The sequence below is a fragment of the Phoenix dactylifera genome, chromosome 9 (genome assembly GCF_009389715.1).
Source record: "Phoenix dactylifera cultivar Barhee BC4 chromosome 9, palm_55x_up_171113_PBpolish2nd_filt_p, whole genome shotgun sequence".
Classification (NCBI taxonomy): Eukaryota; Viridiplantae; Streptophyta; class Magnoliopsida; order Arecales; family Arecaceae; genus Phoenix; species Phoenix dactylifera.
In genome coordinates, this window is record NC_052400.1 from 22257550 (window position 1) to 22275562 (window position 18013).

The window sequence follows — 18013 nt, forward strand, 5'->3', positions numbered from 1 at the left end:
GGGAAAAAAAGAGATCTCCCATAGCCTTTCATGACAATCATATTGTTTTCCGCACTAGTTTCCACATCGAATGCTTCCTTTCTTCCGACATGATTCATATTTTTGGAGATTGTTATCTTAATACATCTAACCATTTGGTGCCTCGAGGAGATACGAGGTTGGATTGGATGAAGGCTGATATGTTCCATTTCTATCAACCTAATTCATTCTTTTTGGTACTTATTCCCATTCTTTTTATGTTTATATTTTCTTTTACTTCAATTACTCAGCACTTTTGAATCCTCTCACTTAAGACATGACCTACATTTCTTCTATTGATCTAAGCTAGGGTCGATCGCATGAGAAGAAATTTAAACATGTGACACGGGCAAGATAGTCATCCTGATCCAACTGTGGCTAATTGAGCCCAACCCGGTCTGGTATGACTCGAGCGATTAGCAGGATGGTCGTCTCGCTGCATTGAATGCTACTACTTAGATATCCTTTAGTAATATTTAGGTTATGTACTTTGCACATATGAGTTTCTTTGTTCCCGTGTAACTTTCAGACCCTGTAATATAAGCTCAACTGCTCCTTGTTCGAACCAAAAAAAAACCAAAAAAAACTGAGTTGAGTTAGATTCCAAAATCCGGGTAGGTATGGATAGAACACCGGACGCCTTGATGGTACGTGTATCGCACGTGATCTCACCAGCAGATGGTTTCTAGCTTACATGTGCCGGATTGCGCACGCGTCCTCCCATGTCACGCGGGCACAGTCACCACTAACGATTCGTTTAGTTTGCAAAAATAGAAGAGAGGAATGTGGTTAAAAAAAAAAAATTTATTTAATTAGTATTTTCAAAGTAACATTTTTATAAAATTAATATTTATAAAAAAATTATGAGAAACATAAAAAAAAAAGCTACTATTCTATCCGATGAAAATTGAGATTTTTTTAAAAACTATTTTTAAACCATTAAAATCTATAAACAAATATTTATTTATTAAAATATAATACATATTTTATATATTTTTTAGATATTTAATTAAACATCAATTATTCTTAAATATATCATATTTCTATGAGCAATCCAATGTGTCAAAACTTCTGTCTCAGATATCCCATTTTTATCAATTAATTTCTCAAAAAAATATTTTGATAAAAAAAATCTATCCGCAAAACAAAGGATCCCTAAGCATGCAGAGACACTAGGGTAAATACATTCCGAAATTAGGGGTATAATGGTAAACGCATGTCCTAGTGGCGACCGAGGCCTGCGGCTCTTAGGTTTTTTCTGGGCCGCTCACTTTATCTTCGCTCGTTTCTTCTGTGGCCGAGCAGCAGCAGCTGCTCTTAGCTTCGGTTCGTTTGTCTTCTCTCCTCTCCGAGGTAAAAGAGAGAAGAAATCTAGGGTTTCCTCTTTCCTTTTTTCCCGTCGATTCGATCCGTTTGTCCGATAGTTTTGTGAAGATTTCCATCTACCAACGATCAAATGCGTGTTTACGGAGTTTTTCATCTAATCTTGGCGTCTCTGATCGAATTCGTCGTTTTATTCTTCGGTGTGATCGCACCGTTTCCCGGTTCGTTGTTTTGGGGTTTCAGAGATGATATTTCGTTAGGGTTCTGCGCTCGAAGCCGTGACTTTGACGAACAACAGGTTAGGTTTTTGTAAATTCAAGCGAGGGTTTAGGAAATTTAAGCGAAGGTTTAGGTTTACGAATGCCCGATCCTTAATTATATGAATATTCTCTATTAATCAAAGATCGGATGCGTGTTTGTGGAGTTGGTTTATTGAATCTAGTCGTCTACGAAATTTAACTATATTTTCTTCTTATTTCTGTAATCGATCCATTCTAGAGCTTTATCCTTCCTTGGCTCGAGGGGTTTGATTATCTTTGTTCAGGGTTTCGGGTCTGAATCTGCGTTTCTTCCTTGCGAACGAGTCAAGATTTTGTAGAATTAAGGCAGGGTTTAGGGTTCTGGAGACCTATCCGCGATGGTGCAAGATTTGGTCATGCTATGATGTGGCTGGCTTTATTTTTGTCCATAGGCGATTTATTTCTTTTTTGCCGCTGAAATATCAAAGGGGTTGGATAAGGAGGTTACTTTCATGAGGATGATCGGGGATACCCCTCCATCGGTTGTAAGCATTTTTGAGAAATAGCCATATATGTGGCGACTGCATAAAATATATTTCAGTGGCTCGGTTAGATCAGTACTACGGTTGTTCTCCTGGAGTGCTTATGTTATGCGTGATCCCATTGCTTTACTCTAAAGTTCTGCCTACTATTATGATCCATATTCTGATTGTATTGACGATCTCATCTATCGGTTAATAGGCACAAAAGACTTGCATAAAGGGGGAGACAAATCTTAAAACCCCTTCCCTCCCCTCCCCTCTCTCCTCTTCTTCTTTTAATTTTTTGGTGATGCTTTTGACATTGCTTACATGAGTTATGTTATAGCCTCTCAATAATTTTGAATGAATTTTTTAACTTTTAAAAAGCTGCAGATCAAATCTTTCTTGCTTGGTTTTTGATTCGCCAAGGTTGAAATGGGCAAAACAAAGAACCCAACTGTCTTCTTGGATGTGGCTATTGGTAGGGGTCCTGCAGAAAGGATGGTCTTTGAGGTACTTGTTTTCTTCCTTCTTTTTCCTTTAATTGCTTTTCTAGATTCAAATGTGATTGCCTTTATGCTGTGATAAAATTCTGATAGAGCCTTTCATTCCCAAATCTGCATTGGAGTCGTTTGGCCTAACTTTTTTTTTTTGTACCCTCTCTAGATGGCATGATACTGGATTCCTTACCTAAATTTTCTGTTTTTACAGCTATTTGCTGACATTGTTCCCAAGACTGCTGAAAACTTTCGGGCACTCTGCACAGGTAAGAAGCTTCTGCACCTGAGAGCTATTTTGGTACATATGTTTCAGATTCTAACTACCAGCGACTCCAATTGCTTTATTTTTCTTTTTTTATGTTTCTTTATTTGTTATTCTACTTAAAAAAGGTCGTACAACTAATATCATTTCCAATGTTCATGTCCCAGGTTAAACCCTTTTCTATTTATTTCTGTATTCTTCCTCTGATTGAGATAGCAATTTTCCAAGAAAAAGATATGGCTGTTATATACTAGTGGAGTATTTTAATACTTGAAGTTCATAAAAACATATTTATCTAGGTAGTGCGGGAATGTGAAATTTTGATAACAAATCATATCCTGGTTTCAGTGTATCTACATCATTCTAGCTGCTGGTACTCTTTCACACATCTGTCTCAAAACTTTCAATTGATGACAGTTGGTTAAGATTATATCTGCATTTGTTGCTTCTACATACACATATGCACGCCTATATATGCATATTTGTATATAAATATATATACATATGTACACACATACATGCAAGGTTTGCCGTGTCGATACCGAAGCTTGTACCAATCGGCCAGCGACACGGTTTGGTATGCCTCTGTACCGTTCCGTGCCGGGCTTGTACCGAGACAACAGAGAGGGCGAGGGAGAGAAAGAACAAGAGAGAGAAAAAAGAGGAAGGGGGTGGGAGGGAGAGGGAAGAGGGGCTCTGGAGGTAGCCAGAGGGCCCCAGAGAGCTAGAGGAGGGGCTTTGGCAGCCCTCCCTCCCGCTCCCTCTCACTTCCTCCCCCCCTCTCTCTCTTTTCCTCTCGTTCCTTCTCTCTCTCTCCCCTCCTGCTGGTTTCTCGTTTTGAATGCCATAACCGTTCTGGTTCGTCGCCGAGATAGCTCGGTACGTCCCAAATCGGGCAGTTCGGCGATGGTTCTGTATTCATTTTATACATGCATATTACATATGTGTATTTGTCCAGTTCAACCATTAGTCAAAAAACAATTTTCATGTGCATGGTCTATAAACTATCAGAACATCACTTTTCTGAGTGCCTTACCATGCTTTCAAAAATGAGGTTCTAGCCATTGACAAGGGAGCACACTAGTCAGACAAATATGTTTCAGGTTTTGTATCGCCAGGCAAGAAAACTATTATGTGTTGTGTGTGTACAGGCGCTCTTCATTCTTTAGTTAACAAACACATATTTTGATCTGATGGATAGCTGACAATTTTAGAAACCTCTAGGCGTAGTTAGATTTATATAAAGAGTTGGACTACATTACTTTATGTTGTCCTTGAAAAAAGAATTAATGATTCAAAAGCAATGATGGATTGTTTAAATTCAATATTCCAATCATTGAACATGATCGACACTAAAAAAATATCTAGAAACCAAAATTCACATATTTTGGTGGTCTCTAACCTGATCATCAAGCCGGTATAAAATGGAGGGTTTTAATAGCATGATATTATGTTTTACAATGATTTAGTCATCAAAATCTAGTGAATTTAAATTTAGCCATGTTTTAATATATGTAGATCATGATCCATAAAGTAGACTTTTCAATTATATACCCTATCACATATTTGCTATATTAGTGCAATTGATACCTACTAACTTGATGTGTAAGTTAGAGACCACCAAAATATGTGAAGTATAGATCATCTTCAACTGTTTGAATCTTCATTTTGGATGGTCTATTATTGATTTTAAAATTGCTAGCTTCTTTTTGAAAGGGTTGAAGTAAAATCTAGTCCAACTCTTATACATAAATGTGTAGTTAGACTTGAAAGTGTGAGACTTGGATAGTCAAATTTAACTTTATCTGTGCTGTTTGGTCTCTTTTCATGTTAAGTTGGACTCTTGATGCCTCAATTTTTTTACTTCATGATCTTCTTTTGTCCTCTGTTATTTTGTCTTTTAGTTGGACTTAACTGGTCAAAAAATCAAAAATGAAATATGAGATTATGGATCTCCCTGATCATGACCAAAATCAAAAAGAAGCAAAACACTGAATCCCTACCTTTCTTTTATTTATACAGTTGAAAAATTATAAATGATGCAAACTCCATATTGTCACATTCTAGTTTCTTGTCATGGTTACCATGCCCAATTCTTAGATTGGACCCTCAAATGCTTAAAAAAGTAAAGCAAAAACAAATAAACCAATAAGGTAAAGTTTCAAACTGTCCTGACATCTGAGTATAAACAAAACTGTTTAGGTTCTGCATACTACTAAAACAAAAAATTATGGTTCAAGCTTGTATCAATTGTATTATTCTGTATTGGGCTGGATGTTCATAGATGTATGCTGATACATCTAAATACAGGTTTTGCATGAAGGGGCCAAAGGTAAGAACTGTTCTATTGCGGATAATCTGGTGTCATAGTATGTATCAGTGGAGACTACGTAGCAGTCTTTTAGCTATAAATTATAGTTTAATAGATATTACAATCCAAAATCATATGCTTCCATGTTTTTTATATGGATCATCTGTTCCTTGGTCTGAACTCAGTTCTTGTAATCATTGTAAACATGCATTTAATATGGAGCCTTACAAGTCCCCAAGTTTGGCTCCTAAACCCCTAACTAGATTAGAATATGGATCTCTAGAATTGTTATTAATCTATATATCTGATTTGTTATTTGTTAATTCCATCATAATTGCAAGGATTATTGTCAGCTTATACGTTGATTTCCTTTTTACATGGATGCTAGAGTTGATTCAAAGGGGTCGCTAGATTACATGTTATCCAGTAGGGGCTTAATCAAGAGTGGTTGATTGGGCTAGTTACCTTCATTTCATGTGTGCAAGGTTATTAGGTGACAACTAGTGTATCGATTACTATTGTGTTCAAAATAATCGTAACATAAGGTGAAACCAATGGCATAGTGAATTTTAGCTAGCTTAAAATCTCTCTTTTGGAATTTGGGTGGTTATACATTTATGACATCAGATGAAGCACACCATCTAGAATGATAGAAAAATTTGTTCATTTCCTAATATCACTATATATGTTTCTCAATGTTGTTCTAATATTGATCCTTGAGTATGACATAACGAAAAAAGAAAAAAAAATTTACAGTGTAGTTTCTTTTTTATTTTGTTAAAACTATACTAATCTTGAGAGCTTAACTTGGTGCAATGGTAAGGTTGCTTGATTATGACTTAGGTGTTATGGGTTCAGAATAAGGAAATAGCCTTTTTGCACGTAAGGGGAAGACTGCGTATCGGGATGCCCTTTTTTTCTCAAAAAAAATACTAATCATGGTTTGACTGTTTTCTTTAAAAATATATTTGAAAGAAAAGAGAGCGCAAAATTGGGGGTTATAATAAAAGAGGGAAATGATCATTTGCCTATAAAGATGCAAAAATTTGTCAAGGAAGATATGGACTTCTCTTAGAGCTGTCCCTGCACATTGTTTTTAAAGAAAGAACTCAAGACTGAAGAATCAGGTGGATGCGCTGACATTGTCTGTCTTGTCACAAATGAATCAAAATTTGTTATTGTGTTAATGGTTAAACTGTGCCTTGAACTAGTCGTCAATTAAGATTTAGGTAGTGAAGAAACATACTTACGGGCCAAAATGTGAGGTAACTCTGATTAAGCGCAATGGACAACCATCACAAATTTTTTTTTTCCCACGATGATAATTCTACATCCAACTTTAATGTTAATGATTCTCTAACGTTGGTAGATCATGGTTTCATTGTATCCATGCTTCCATTTTGAGAATGCAGGTCACGTCTCCCTTGTTCGTATTCATGTTTGTGTACGCGGTGATGCATCATAGCCTATTCCATTATCCAATTTTTTGGTTGGGACAATGCCAAAGATGTTATTTATATGAATAGAATGTTTAAACAGTCTTCTGCCGGCAAAATTCTGTGTTTTAGTAATCCCTTCTTGGTCATTTCAAATTGTTTGGGGTGACAGATTATGCAAAGAATTATAGGCATGTATCGTGCCATGGTACATCCACACACGTGATGAAGAAATTTTTATTTGCTTAAGATATTGATCAATTAGCAGTCATTGCACTGCACATGGGAGAAGATCATTGTTTGCTCTGGGCACATTCTTTCATTCTCCTGTTTTAATTAATCATCTTATTTTTTTATATATGTTTTTGCAACCTTTATAAGTATGTGGGATGCCAGCTTAAATTGTTAGTCGATGTTATGGTTCCCCGAAGGAGAAGAAAAAGCTTCTCCCTTTGTTAATTTTAGCTGTGTTTGAGGTAAACTTTTTAACATTCATGGCATTCTATTTTATCCGGGTTGATCAATTTGGCCTTTTACAGGTGAGAAAGGAGTTGGACCCTCAACTGGGAAGCCTTTGCATTACAGGGGATCCATCTTTCATCGTATTATAAAAGGGTTCATGGCACAAGTATGTCCTTTCTTTTTTTCAACTTTAACACAATGTCATTGTTAATCCGCCGGCATTGCCTTTTGTGTGATATATTTTCCTGTTAGCGTGAGTTAGATGTGATGGCATTTGTCTTTTAGTCAGTTTCACTTGTTTATGCTGTAGGATACAGGGCAGGTGGTCACGACTGCTTTTCTTATCATGTAGTATTTTAAGGTTGTATTTTGCTATGTTGTCCTCCCTTGTAATTTCAGTGCGCTTCACCATATCAAAGCTGACTTTAAATAAATTGTGCTTTATTTTTGTAAGGATGTTTAATGATATATGTTATTTTGGCAGGGTGGTGACTTTGCAAAGCGAGATGGTATGGCCTCTATCTGTACCCGCTCTTAGCTTTTGGTTCACCTTGTAATTTGCACCATTCTTTTGGATTCATAATATTATGTGAAGAAGGCATGGGAATATGCTATAGTCGTTATGAATTATTTCTGCAATTCTCAGCATCCATGTGTTGTTATTATGTGTCTGTTCTTTGTCTTTTGTATACGTCATAGTCTGTGTTGTTTATACTGGATAAGGTGATTGCAGAATTTGAATCATTCATGGTTTTTCTCTTCAGTGCCTTAATATTTAGTCATACTAACATATAAATCATGTACAGCTATATTGGAATATGGAAGATAATTGTACTGCTTGATTTGTCAAGATTTAACATGTTAATGGTGTATTGCTGAAGGTAGTATGCATGTTAATTTTGCAGTTTAATTTGATTGATGAGATTTCCCAAATAGATCTTTTTTTTCTAACTTAGATGGAAAGATAATTATGGCTGTAATTGATAATGTATCACAAAAACAGATTGTTTGAAGAACAGCCAGATTTTTGGACATGTTCTCTGGTCATTACTCCTTTATTTTTTTTTTTTCAAATCTCAATATTGGATATATGTCTGTCAGCTTTATTGTGTGATGTAGAATGCTGGTTAGTTGATGGATGTGTGCATAAGATGGATGTTTCTGAAATGAGGATGGCTGTTCAACCTGTGATAAAAATGTAGCAAGCATTTTGGGCTCATACTGGAGGCACTAGAGGAAGCACATGAGTGATTGGTCTAAGATAATGTTGGATCGTGTGAATTGAGCAAATGAGTCTGCCATATCATGACGTAGGATGTATCCCAGTAGTCATATCCCTCTGCCTGGCAACCTGAGGGGTTCTGGGTTCAAATCTTGGGTGGTGCATCCCTAGTATTAGGACCTAGGTAATTATAGCACAGGTAGGTCTCCCTCCTTTTCCTTTTGTGTCTCAAAAAAAAAAATCATAAGGTTAAGTATGAACCATATTAGATGTGACCCCATTCTTACCACTTCAGTGGTGTTGTATCATCTTTATAGTGACTTAGCAATTTCTCTTTTGAAGTCTAAGTTATCTAGGAGGTGCTTTTGGTTCCATCATTTTATTATATCAATATGCAATTTTTTCTTTTCTTTTTTTCAAGTCTGTGAAACTGACAGAGGAGGCTGGGGTCTTTTTTCTTTCTTATGCAGTTTTTTAAAATTTCAGAATGCCTTCTCTAACTATAAGTTAAATGGGTTTTGGTCATTTCCAAGCTAACCCTGTAATAGTTAATAATCTATCATACTTCGAACACAGGAACTTGGATGTTTGGCTTTCATCTGAAAACTGACTGTTGAATGCTCAAGAGCGCATTGCCTTTCTTTTGGTCGTTATTTAAGTGTTTGAATGCTGATATCTTTTGAATTCTCTCTTCTTATTTTCTATTTATCATAGTTTGTGGCTTCTATGACGCTTTTTTTTCAAAAAATTCATGTGGGTTTAGCGCTATATAATTCATTTATGTGGATGGATAAGATTAGAGGGCTTAAACTTATATATTTGATGTTCGATCTGTCTTGATTCCAATTTATTTATTTTTTTAAAATTCTGTTTTGTTGTTTCTTGTATGCCTAACTTCTCTGTGTGCGTTATAATACTTTAAACATAAAAAATGTAGATATTGGATTTGCAAATAGATGGACTTACTTACATTCGTATGCTGTGCTTGTGGTATGACTGTATGCACAGAGTTATATTAATTCTAATATCTTTTTATGGTTATCTTTCTATGATCTAGGCTTTCTATCTTCATCTCCGGATGGTTGTAGAATAAAAACTGATAATTTATTTGTATTGTAAGTCTTGTATAATCAAGACTTGTATACGCCCATATCCGTGCTTGAAAAGTTATATAAAATAGTACTTCTTTACATGTCACATTTGTACATTCATAGTCATTTTGGAATTACAACATGTTTGGTGATTTGTGGGCAGATGAGCATGCATGTGCATCTTCACATTCCAATTTATTGACAATGTTATTTATACTTTCTTGTTTAACATGAATTTACAAGTTACAAGTTTCAGGTTACTGTTCCTTTTTCTTTTTATCGCCTACTCTTTACATGCCACCTTGGACAACTTTAAAGGGGAAAGTGATTCTCTACTGCAATTTTTACATACTAGTAACTAGTCCTATGCTCTACTACAGGCTGGTATAATCACTATTGTTATCTTCTCCAAGTTGTGGATTGTTATTGATCAATATTGAACAGGGATGCAGTATATTACTGGAATGAGCTATCATTTGCATGTCTTTGTCGTATAGGATAAATTGATACATTCAAACTATGTCACCTTTGTTCTAGTATTAGATCTATTAATCTTGAGTTCTTGACGTATGATATGATGATGATGTGATAGCTTCTGAGGTACCAAGTCTAGATAGAGCAGAAGTTGGTCAAGAGAACACATGAAAGAAGTCATTTCTAGAAAGGGTTTATAGAGTTTTCTGCCTTTCACCTAAGTAATTAGTTGATGCAATCTTGTATGATGGAGGCTTTCATTGGTTGATGGAGACCTTGTTACTGAACCAACTTTAATACAAGTGAACCTAGATAACTTTGAGAGGTAGGTGTCTGCTCTCCATGTCCTTCATTTTTCTGTAGGTGGAACATCAATACCGACAGTTTCCTTGTTTGTTTGTCTTGCATATTTGTTTTCCTTCTCATTTATGTTAGAAAGTTTGCTTATTTATCTCCAATTTCTCATAATTCTTCTAGTATACTTACCTGACTTGTTAGTTGTGAATGACCAGCAATCCTCAATACTTTATATCTTCCATGATGCTAATAAGAAAACCATATTTTCTTGGGTACATCACTAATTTTTTAAACATTGATTCCCTTAGCTCTAACGAACTCTCTTATAATTTTCAGGAACAGGTGGAGAGAGCATATATGGTGGAAAATTTCCAGGTAACTTAGCTTCTAAACTCAGCAAACAGCTCTTGGCATATAGCGCATTTGAAGATAGACCATTGGGCTTAACGGGGGATGATGTGTTTGGAGGCAACAATCGAAATATGATGTGCCTAGTCAATAACTTGGTTTATTTTAGAAAAAAATTGAAGATCGTTGATTTAAATATAGTATAATATCTTCTTTGCTCATACTTAGATGCTTGCTTGCTTTCAATCTGCTTGGTGTGTATATGGCAGAATTCTTGACATGACTGGGATTCATGAAAATCTTATTGCATGCCACTGTGGTATGATGTGACGTTCAGATTATTGTGGGTCATCATGCATTGCAATGTTTATGCAGCTTATCTATATTTTTCAAAATATTTTGCTTTAAAAGGATGTTACATGACAAAATTATTATTGTACAGGGAAAAAATATAACTGATATGTTACGGCATCTTTTTCTTTAGATAGTTATGGGGTTGGATATTAAGTTCTGTGATGCATAATTACTTTTATTGTCTATACTACTTTCTCATATTAAGTTGTGAAAACTTTTTTACAAAGAGATACATAATGCATTGGATATGCATCACTAATAATTTTCTCCTAGGCCTCAAATTTGAGTCCAAGTTTACATGCATCATGCTTAGTCGAGGGAGGGTGGTTGTTTTTCCATTTTTGTATAGTTTGTCAATCTTTTCTGCTATAGCGCTAAAATCTGATTTCACTTAATTTTCGTCCTTTCTGAAACTTGTCAATATAATTTAAAGGTTTCATTTCATTCGTTATTGTGATGTGGTGGTTAAGTTTATCAACTGTATTGCACCCTTTTTACAACTGAGTTGCAATATACCCATGAGGAGCAGGCACTATAGTTTTTCTTTTATTAGGTTTTCCCTTTCTTGAAATTGTGGTGAGTTGAAAAAAAACTATCTGACCTTTCACTTGCCAATTATTTGATTGTACTCCCATCAAGTTTTCTAGTTCATTCTGACAAGATGCTTAATGTATTTCTGGTCTTTGTGTGTTACTATCCCTTTTGGCTGGATATTCTTTAATTGCGTTCATTCATTTTTTAGTGGTTATTTCTGAGCATAATGCTTGTTATTAGTTGAACTGTTTCAGTCATATAGTAAGCTTTTTTTTTTTGGTTAATCCTTAAATCTTGACTCCTATGACAAATTAGTTGTTCACATGATGAGACTTCCAGTGAATATTTAAGCAACATAATGGTGCATAATATTACTCCATTTGAATTAATGTGCTTCTATGAGAGTACACATGACCTTGTTTTTGTTGGTAAATGTTAGTATGTGTGGTTCTACGAGTCTATGCACTTAGATGGCAGCAATATGTGGGCTTTCTGGGTGACTTCAGCTCAACTTCTCTGGCAATCAACGGTTGATATGTTCTGATGTTTCCAGATGAAAATTTTGTGCTACGTCATGATGGTCCTGGTCTTCTATCTATGGCAAATGCTGGTCGTGACACTAATGGCTCCCAGTTCTTTATTACTTTCAAGGCTGCTCCCCACCTTGATGGGTCAGTTTTTTTTGTTGAACTTACATAAGTTTCTTGATTCACTGATATACATCTACATACATACAATAGTTGGTGCATGCGGATATGTAAAGCATATGCATGTGGCGCTTTTGTTTTACATGCAAAACTTGCATCCATGCGTGTATGTATGTATATGTGCAAACATTTTTTCCTTAATATATTTTTTGCTGTAATATCATGAACCTTGGATGCATTAAATATTCTCATGAAGATGCAGACATTTGCCACCATTCTACTGCTAGAAGCATCTGTAATCAACGTGTACAAAGCAAACTGCTTCTCTGCAATGCATGTGTATGTGATACATACACGTCATCTCACACATCATCTCACTCCCGGATGTGTGTTCCACACACAAATGTACTCATAGACTGCCCCTTTATGCAATAGCAAATCTCATAAATCAGACCTCTCACTGCTTGGAAGAACACGACTTCACGAACCAATATCCATGATTTATTCGCGGAAATGTAAACAGTGTACACAGTGATGGATGAACATATTTACACAGATGAAAGCGCACACAGTATCTCATTTCTATTTGTTCGAGATACTTGTCCCATTATTTGTGGTAATTACTGTGGATAATAGCTAGCCTGACCTTTGCCTTGGTAACATCTCTCTTATACCCTTCTAGCAGGAAACATGTTGTTTTTGGGAAGCTTATATCTGGAGAAGAAACTTTGAGGAACATAGAGCATGTTGAAGTTGATGGTTCCAAACCTGTTGTTCCAGTTAAGATTACTAACTGTGGCGAATTTAATGCTACTAAAGACCATGGAGCGGTCGTGCATGGTAATTTACTTAGCTAAGATTTGCCAAATAGGCTTATTTTGTTGCATCATTAATGCCCATTTCACTGCTAATGCATTGCTTTATGTGTTGGTTTCTTTTTTACCTTTCTTTTTTTTGTAGTTCTTAATTATTTTAGCTTTTTCCAACTACTTATTGGTCATTGCATGCGTGCAGACAAAAAGAAAGTTGTTAAACCAAAATCAGTGAAGGATTTCTCTTCTTCTGATGATAGCCGTGAAGGACGCCGTAGGGGACGTCATAAGAAATCTTCTAAAGCAAGGAGGAAGAAAAGGAGAAGAAGATATTATTCATCAGAATCGGATAGTTCATCGGATACAGAAACTGAATCTTCAGAGTCTGACAGTGATTCTGATTCTTATTCATCGTCATCTGATATCAGCAGTTCAAGTGATGACAGGCGGCGGCGAAGGAAGAAGTACTCTAGGCGAGACAAATACAAGCGTGGGAAGAGGAAGAGGGATAGGAGGCGCGATAAAAGGCGTAGAAGGCGTGATAAAAAATCAAGGCGCAAGTCAAGAAGGTTGTTCTGAATGTTCTGACAAGTTGATCCATGATGCTTCCTTGGTTGAATTCTTGTCTGGGATGACAAAATTATGAAGCCGTGTGGAACATTATGGGCTGTTGATCTTCTTTTTGATTGAACAGTTAGAGTTTCATCTTTCTCCAAATGTCCTAAAGTAGTAAAACATTTTTCACTTGTTAATACCAGGGTAACTGAAAGCGACTCAGAAACTGAGAGTACAAGTGGTGGCAGCTCTGATGATGATAGAGAAAACAATCAACACCGAATGCGGAAGTCAAAAGTATCTTCTCAAATTTCTGGTTGGTATCAAATCAGCTATTCCAAATACTTGTTTGTGCAGCTGATTCATGGTTATGACTCTTGGTTAAGAATCATGATGACTTGAGTAAAAGATAAATGCTGATCAAAATATTCTGTGTTATCCCACATTTTTGTGGCTCTCTTGTCTTGCATATTTGTTTTTCCTTGCATGTTCCAGCTTTGATTTTGTACTCTCAAGGTTCAAGTGTTTTTTCGTTCTTCTGTTTTATGGATTTGAGATAACATGTGATTTTTATTGGCATTTAAGGGGTAGATACTTGGTCAATGTGTTCTTGTTGTGTGTGTGCAATATTGACTCAAATGCAGGAATGGTTATGGTGAGATATCAAAGCAGTTATCCTTTTTTCTTTAATCATGTCAAAAAGTTGCTTCTTCCTTTTTTTTGTCAAACCTTGGCAATGCTGTTTTTGGTTTTTTTCTTGTGGGTAAATTATTTCTACAGTAACGTTATGATAAGTGCTGGGCCAATTAATCCTGTAAGTAGTAGATTTTTTTAATTATGCTTTGAATTGGTTAGAATCTTCTGCAATCTTCCTTTTTTGCTTTGTGTCTGACGATAGGATGCTACTTGTCCTGTCTCCTTTTTTGACCTTTTCAAGTTTTTTTCTTCTTGCCTTATTTGACATTATTTAAGAGCGATAGAAAAGGGAGTGAATTGGATTGTCAAAGGGAGGTAGGATCCATTATACAAAAGAATGCATAGATATACAATTAAATTTATGACACTAGGCACCATATTTGGTTGTGCTTTAATAGGCTGATTCAAACTCTTGTGTTAGATGTAACATATTTGAAAGAATGCCCATTCCCCCGTCATTTTTGGTGGGAGGCAGCAGCTTCTTGTAGCAAGTCCTCAGTGTCACTCATGCTTGTGTTTTTGCTTGCTCTTGTGCGGCTTTGATTGGGCTCGTGGTATTGGTGTTAGTATGGAATGTGCGAACATATATATGCCGCCACACCTCTTAGATTTTCTTGATGTCACACATCAGTAGACGTGGATTTGAAGTGTAGGCGAAAAGGGTGAAGTTCTGTAATATTATATACATTTTTGCCCATACTTCCATTGCTTTATCATTTCTCAAGCTTCTCTTACCAGTCCAAGGTAAAGGGACGGGTTTAGTAAAAAACAGTCAGCCTAGACAAAACTATCGTCCTTTTTCTTGGAGGTTTTTGCTGTGGGTCCCAATTCACAGCTTTCATGTAACTTATTAATTATTTTGATCTATTAATTTCAGATATTTAGTTTTTTTTTTGTGTGCCAGTGTTAATTTCTTTTTTTTGGCAGTTGAAGACCATCCACCACCAGATGTGGAGAAGGAAACTATTGCAAATTGGCCAAAAGAGGGTGAAACAAATGAGATGCCTGCAGGAGAAGCAGCCAAATCACCAAGAGAAAATGGGGAGATGCGGTGCAATGGCATCTCAGAACCAAAGTCAGACAGAGATGAGAATAGGCTGCTAGCTGCAGATGGCAAGCCAAGCAAATCTAGGTTTCTCTATTCTTCTCCTCACACTCAGTCATTCTTTGTGCTTACCTCTTCTTCAGGAACCGGTATTTTATCTGATATTGATGAGCAGGAGCCAAAGTGTGAGTGCTAACCAGTCCATGAGCAAGAGTATGAGTATCAGCCCCAGAAGGAGTCCAAGCAAAAGCCATAGTGTCAGCCCTAGAAGGTCTGTGAGCAGGAGCCCTCCTCCACGAAGTCTTAGTAGAAGCCCTGCTCTTGCACACCGAAGGAGTAGTCCAAGTCCAGCTAGAAGAAGCTTCAGCAGAAGCCCGGCTAGAAGTGTCAGCAGGAGCCCAGTTAGAGGTGTTAGCAAAAGTCCAGTGGCCAAAAGTCAGAGAAGCATAAGCCGAAGCCCGGTTAAAGTTCGTCCAAGAAGCATCAGCAGAAGTTCAGGTAGATCCTTGCCTCGAAGAAGTCCTAGTAGGAGCCTGGAGAGGGCTCCTAGGCGAAGAAGCATAAGCAGAAGCCCTGTCAGGGAGAAACGAAGGAGCATTAGTCGAAGCTCAGCAAGGCCTCTAGCACGGAGAAGTCCCAGCAGGAGTCCAATAAGGCCTCCCAGGAGAAGAAGTGTAAGCAGAAGCCCTGTAAGGTCTCGATCACGAAGAAGCATCAGCAGAGGTCCAGTGAGTCCGGTTCGCAGGGCATTATCACCACCATCTAACCATGGTAGAAGTTTGTCAAGAAGTACTTCCCCGGATGGTTCACCAAAGCGCATCAGAAGGGGTCGAGGTTTCAGTGATAAGTACTCCTATGCTAGAAGATATCGGACTCCTTCTCCTGACCGTTCTCCTGTTAGATCTCATCGCTATGGTGGTAGAGGCGATCGTGACAGGTAATGAATTAACATATGAGATTTAGAGTAGTCTGTAGTCACTGCAAGGATGAGATTCTTGTTGTTGTTGTTTGTCATTGTTCCATTGTAGTTACTGAAGTTGCTTTCACTATTATTATTGTTGGGTATGTTCTATTTTTTACAACAGGTATTCTAGCTACAGAAGCTTCCGTGACCGTACGCCCCCAAGGCGATATAGGAGCCCTCCAAGAGGAAGAACGCCTCCAAGGTATTATCATGTTTTTTTTTCCTTCTTCCCTTTTCTTTTAGCCACTGTTTCGCGTCTATAAAAGCTATAAATCTCTAAAATATGCGAAATGGGATGGAGCCATTCGTTTGCTAACAAAGAGGGCATGGTGAATATCAAACTGTGGTCATCATCTATCAGATTGAGGACTTGGTCAGGATGCTTGTGCGTCAAATTCATGGATAATCAATGACTCCAAATTAGACTTCATTGTGGCTTTCCTTTTCCTTGTGTTTCCTTTTCTGGTGACACTGTTCACCTGACTAACCATGCTGTAAACTGGTAATTCTTTCTTTTCGTCTTGTAGACTTGAGCAGCAGATTGCTTTAAATTAAGTGCTTGATTATGTGTTCTCGCTATAGTGGCGTAGGCGCATCCATATCTGTTCATATTTTAGGCTATAGCCTCTGAAAACTAAAATATCAGAGGCCAGTAGTCCTGAGATCAGACAGCCATGTATAAAATGAAAAATGATTTCTAATTGGCACCTTCAAGTCTTGGGATGTTTCAACCTTGTAATATCTGTCAAGTTTGCTGCCTTAAGATGGTATGACTTCCAAGTCATAATGTTTGACTCTTCGGTGATTCTCTCTCTGAACTAATATGCTTTGGGTTCTAGATAGAATTTGTTACTGTTGTAACGTACTTATTAGTTTATGGATATCTATTGCTACGGACTATTTGATGTCTCTGCAGGTACAGAAGCAGGAGGAGCCGCACTCGGAGCATTTCACGTAGCCCTGTTGGTTACCGTGGCCGAGCAAAAGGTGGCTACAGTAGGAGCCCAGCCCGTAGTCGTTCACCTGTTGCTGTGAGAGTAAGGTCCCGTGGTGCACGAGATGGGGCCCGTTTTGAGAAGCGCAGGTCAATTTCCAGGAGCGGAAGCCCCTCTGGATCGCGCTCCAGGTCTCCGTCCAGATCCAGGTCCAGGTCTCGGTCATCCCCTGATACTCCCTCTCCAAAGCGCGCGAGCAAGGAGATGTCAAGGTCACCATCCAGCAGTTCTGGCGGAAAGAGAGGCTTGGTTTCATATGGAGATGGGTCACCTGATTCTGGCGGGGAGTAGAGAACAAAATTTTCACGAGCTTACACAGTTTATTAGATCAGGATGTCTTAGCTGAGTACTATTTTGGTGCCTAGTATGTTTTTTTAAAAAAATCATTTATGTCGGGATTTGTTTCGTCACTCTGTGATGGATCTATCATATACTTCATAGGCTACCGTCTATGTTCTATAATATTTTGAGCTTGGATTTATAGACATGTACTGTTTATGATCTTTATGGTTCTCGTTTGCCTGGCTCTTTTTGTCGTATATGATATTGCGTAGGATAATGTATCTCAGAAGTTTTCGTGCATCATCCAGTTTGTGCACCTCTGAAATGTACGAAGGATTCAAGTCCCTGTGCAACATATGTCAGGATGGGGCATCATCTCAGAGTGTCGGGATAGGGTGGTTTTTGTTCAGCGTATCTCGGTGCATCTTCCATCTTAGGCGGTGCGACTAGAACAATGTAGATTGGAACAATGGCAATGGTTGGGATGGCGGACAGATTGGAACCGTTGCGCTGATTGGGGTGGGACATCTATCAGTGTGTTCGATTTCATGGGAAAGACAGCCTAGACGCTACAGGAAAACTAATTTATCTCCGCGCTTTTTTAGACTTTTAGCGACAAAAGTTT

At 37.5% G+C, this 18013-nt stretch overlaps 1 protein-coding gene across 3 annotated transcripts; it reads left to right on the forward strand.

Moving 5' to 3' along the window:
• Nucleotides 1-1246: 1246 nt before the first annotated feature.
• LOC103703923 (peptidyl-prolyl cis-trans isomerase CYP95-like) lies at nt 1247-17611 on the forward strand. Of its 3 annotated transcripts, none has more exons than XM_008786990.4 (14): nt 1247-1371; nt 2495-2614; nt 2813-2867; nt 7150-7238; nt 7557-7581; nt 10493-10531; nt 11946-12063; nt 12725-12879; nt 13054-13420; nt 13610-13722; nt 15030-15234; nt 15323-16084; nt 16233-16313; nt 17028-17611. In XM_008786990.4, exons 2-14 carry the CDS (start codon nt 2537-2539, stop codon nt 17395-17397), a joined length of 2457 nt encoding a protein of 818 aa, XP_008785212.1. In that variant the 5' UTR covers nt 1247-1371; nt 2495-2536; the 3' UTR covers nt 17398-17611. The 3 variants fall into 3 exon arrangements, with proteins under 3 accessions (XP_008785212.1, XP_017697447.1, XP_038986432.1); XM_017841958.2 differs by having other exon boundaries at nt 1311-1371; nt 2489-2614; XM_039130504.1 differs by lacking the exons at nt 1247-1371; nt 2495-2614; nt 2813-2867; nt 7150-7238 and adding an exon at nt 7415-7433.
• Nucleotides 17612-18013: the final 402 nt, after the last annotated feature.

Bases quoted from the DNA above. Each gene is read 5' to 3' on its own strand.
- LOC103703923 (XM_008786990.4), top strand. From the start codon at position 2,537: ATGGGCAAAACAAAGAACCCAACTGTCTTCTTGGATGTGGCTATTGGT. The intron at 2,868-7,149 runs GTAAGAAGCTTC...GGCCTTTTACAG, and splicing joins CTTTCGGGCACTCTGCACAG to GTGAGAAAGGAGTTGGACCC. The intron at 12,880-13,053 runs GTAATTTACTTA...GCATGCGTGCAG, and splicing joins CCATGGAGCGGTCGTGCATG to ACAAAAAGAAAGTTGTTAAA.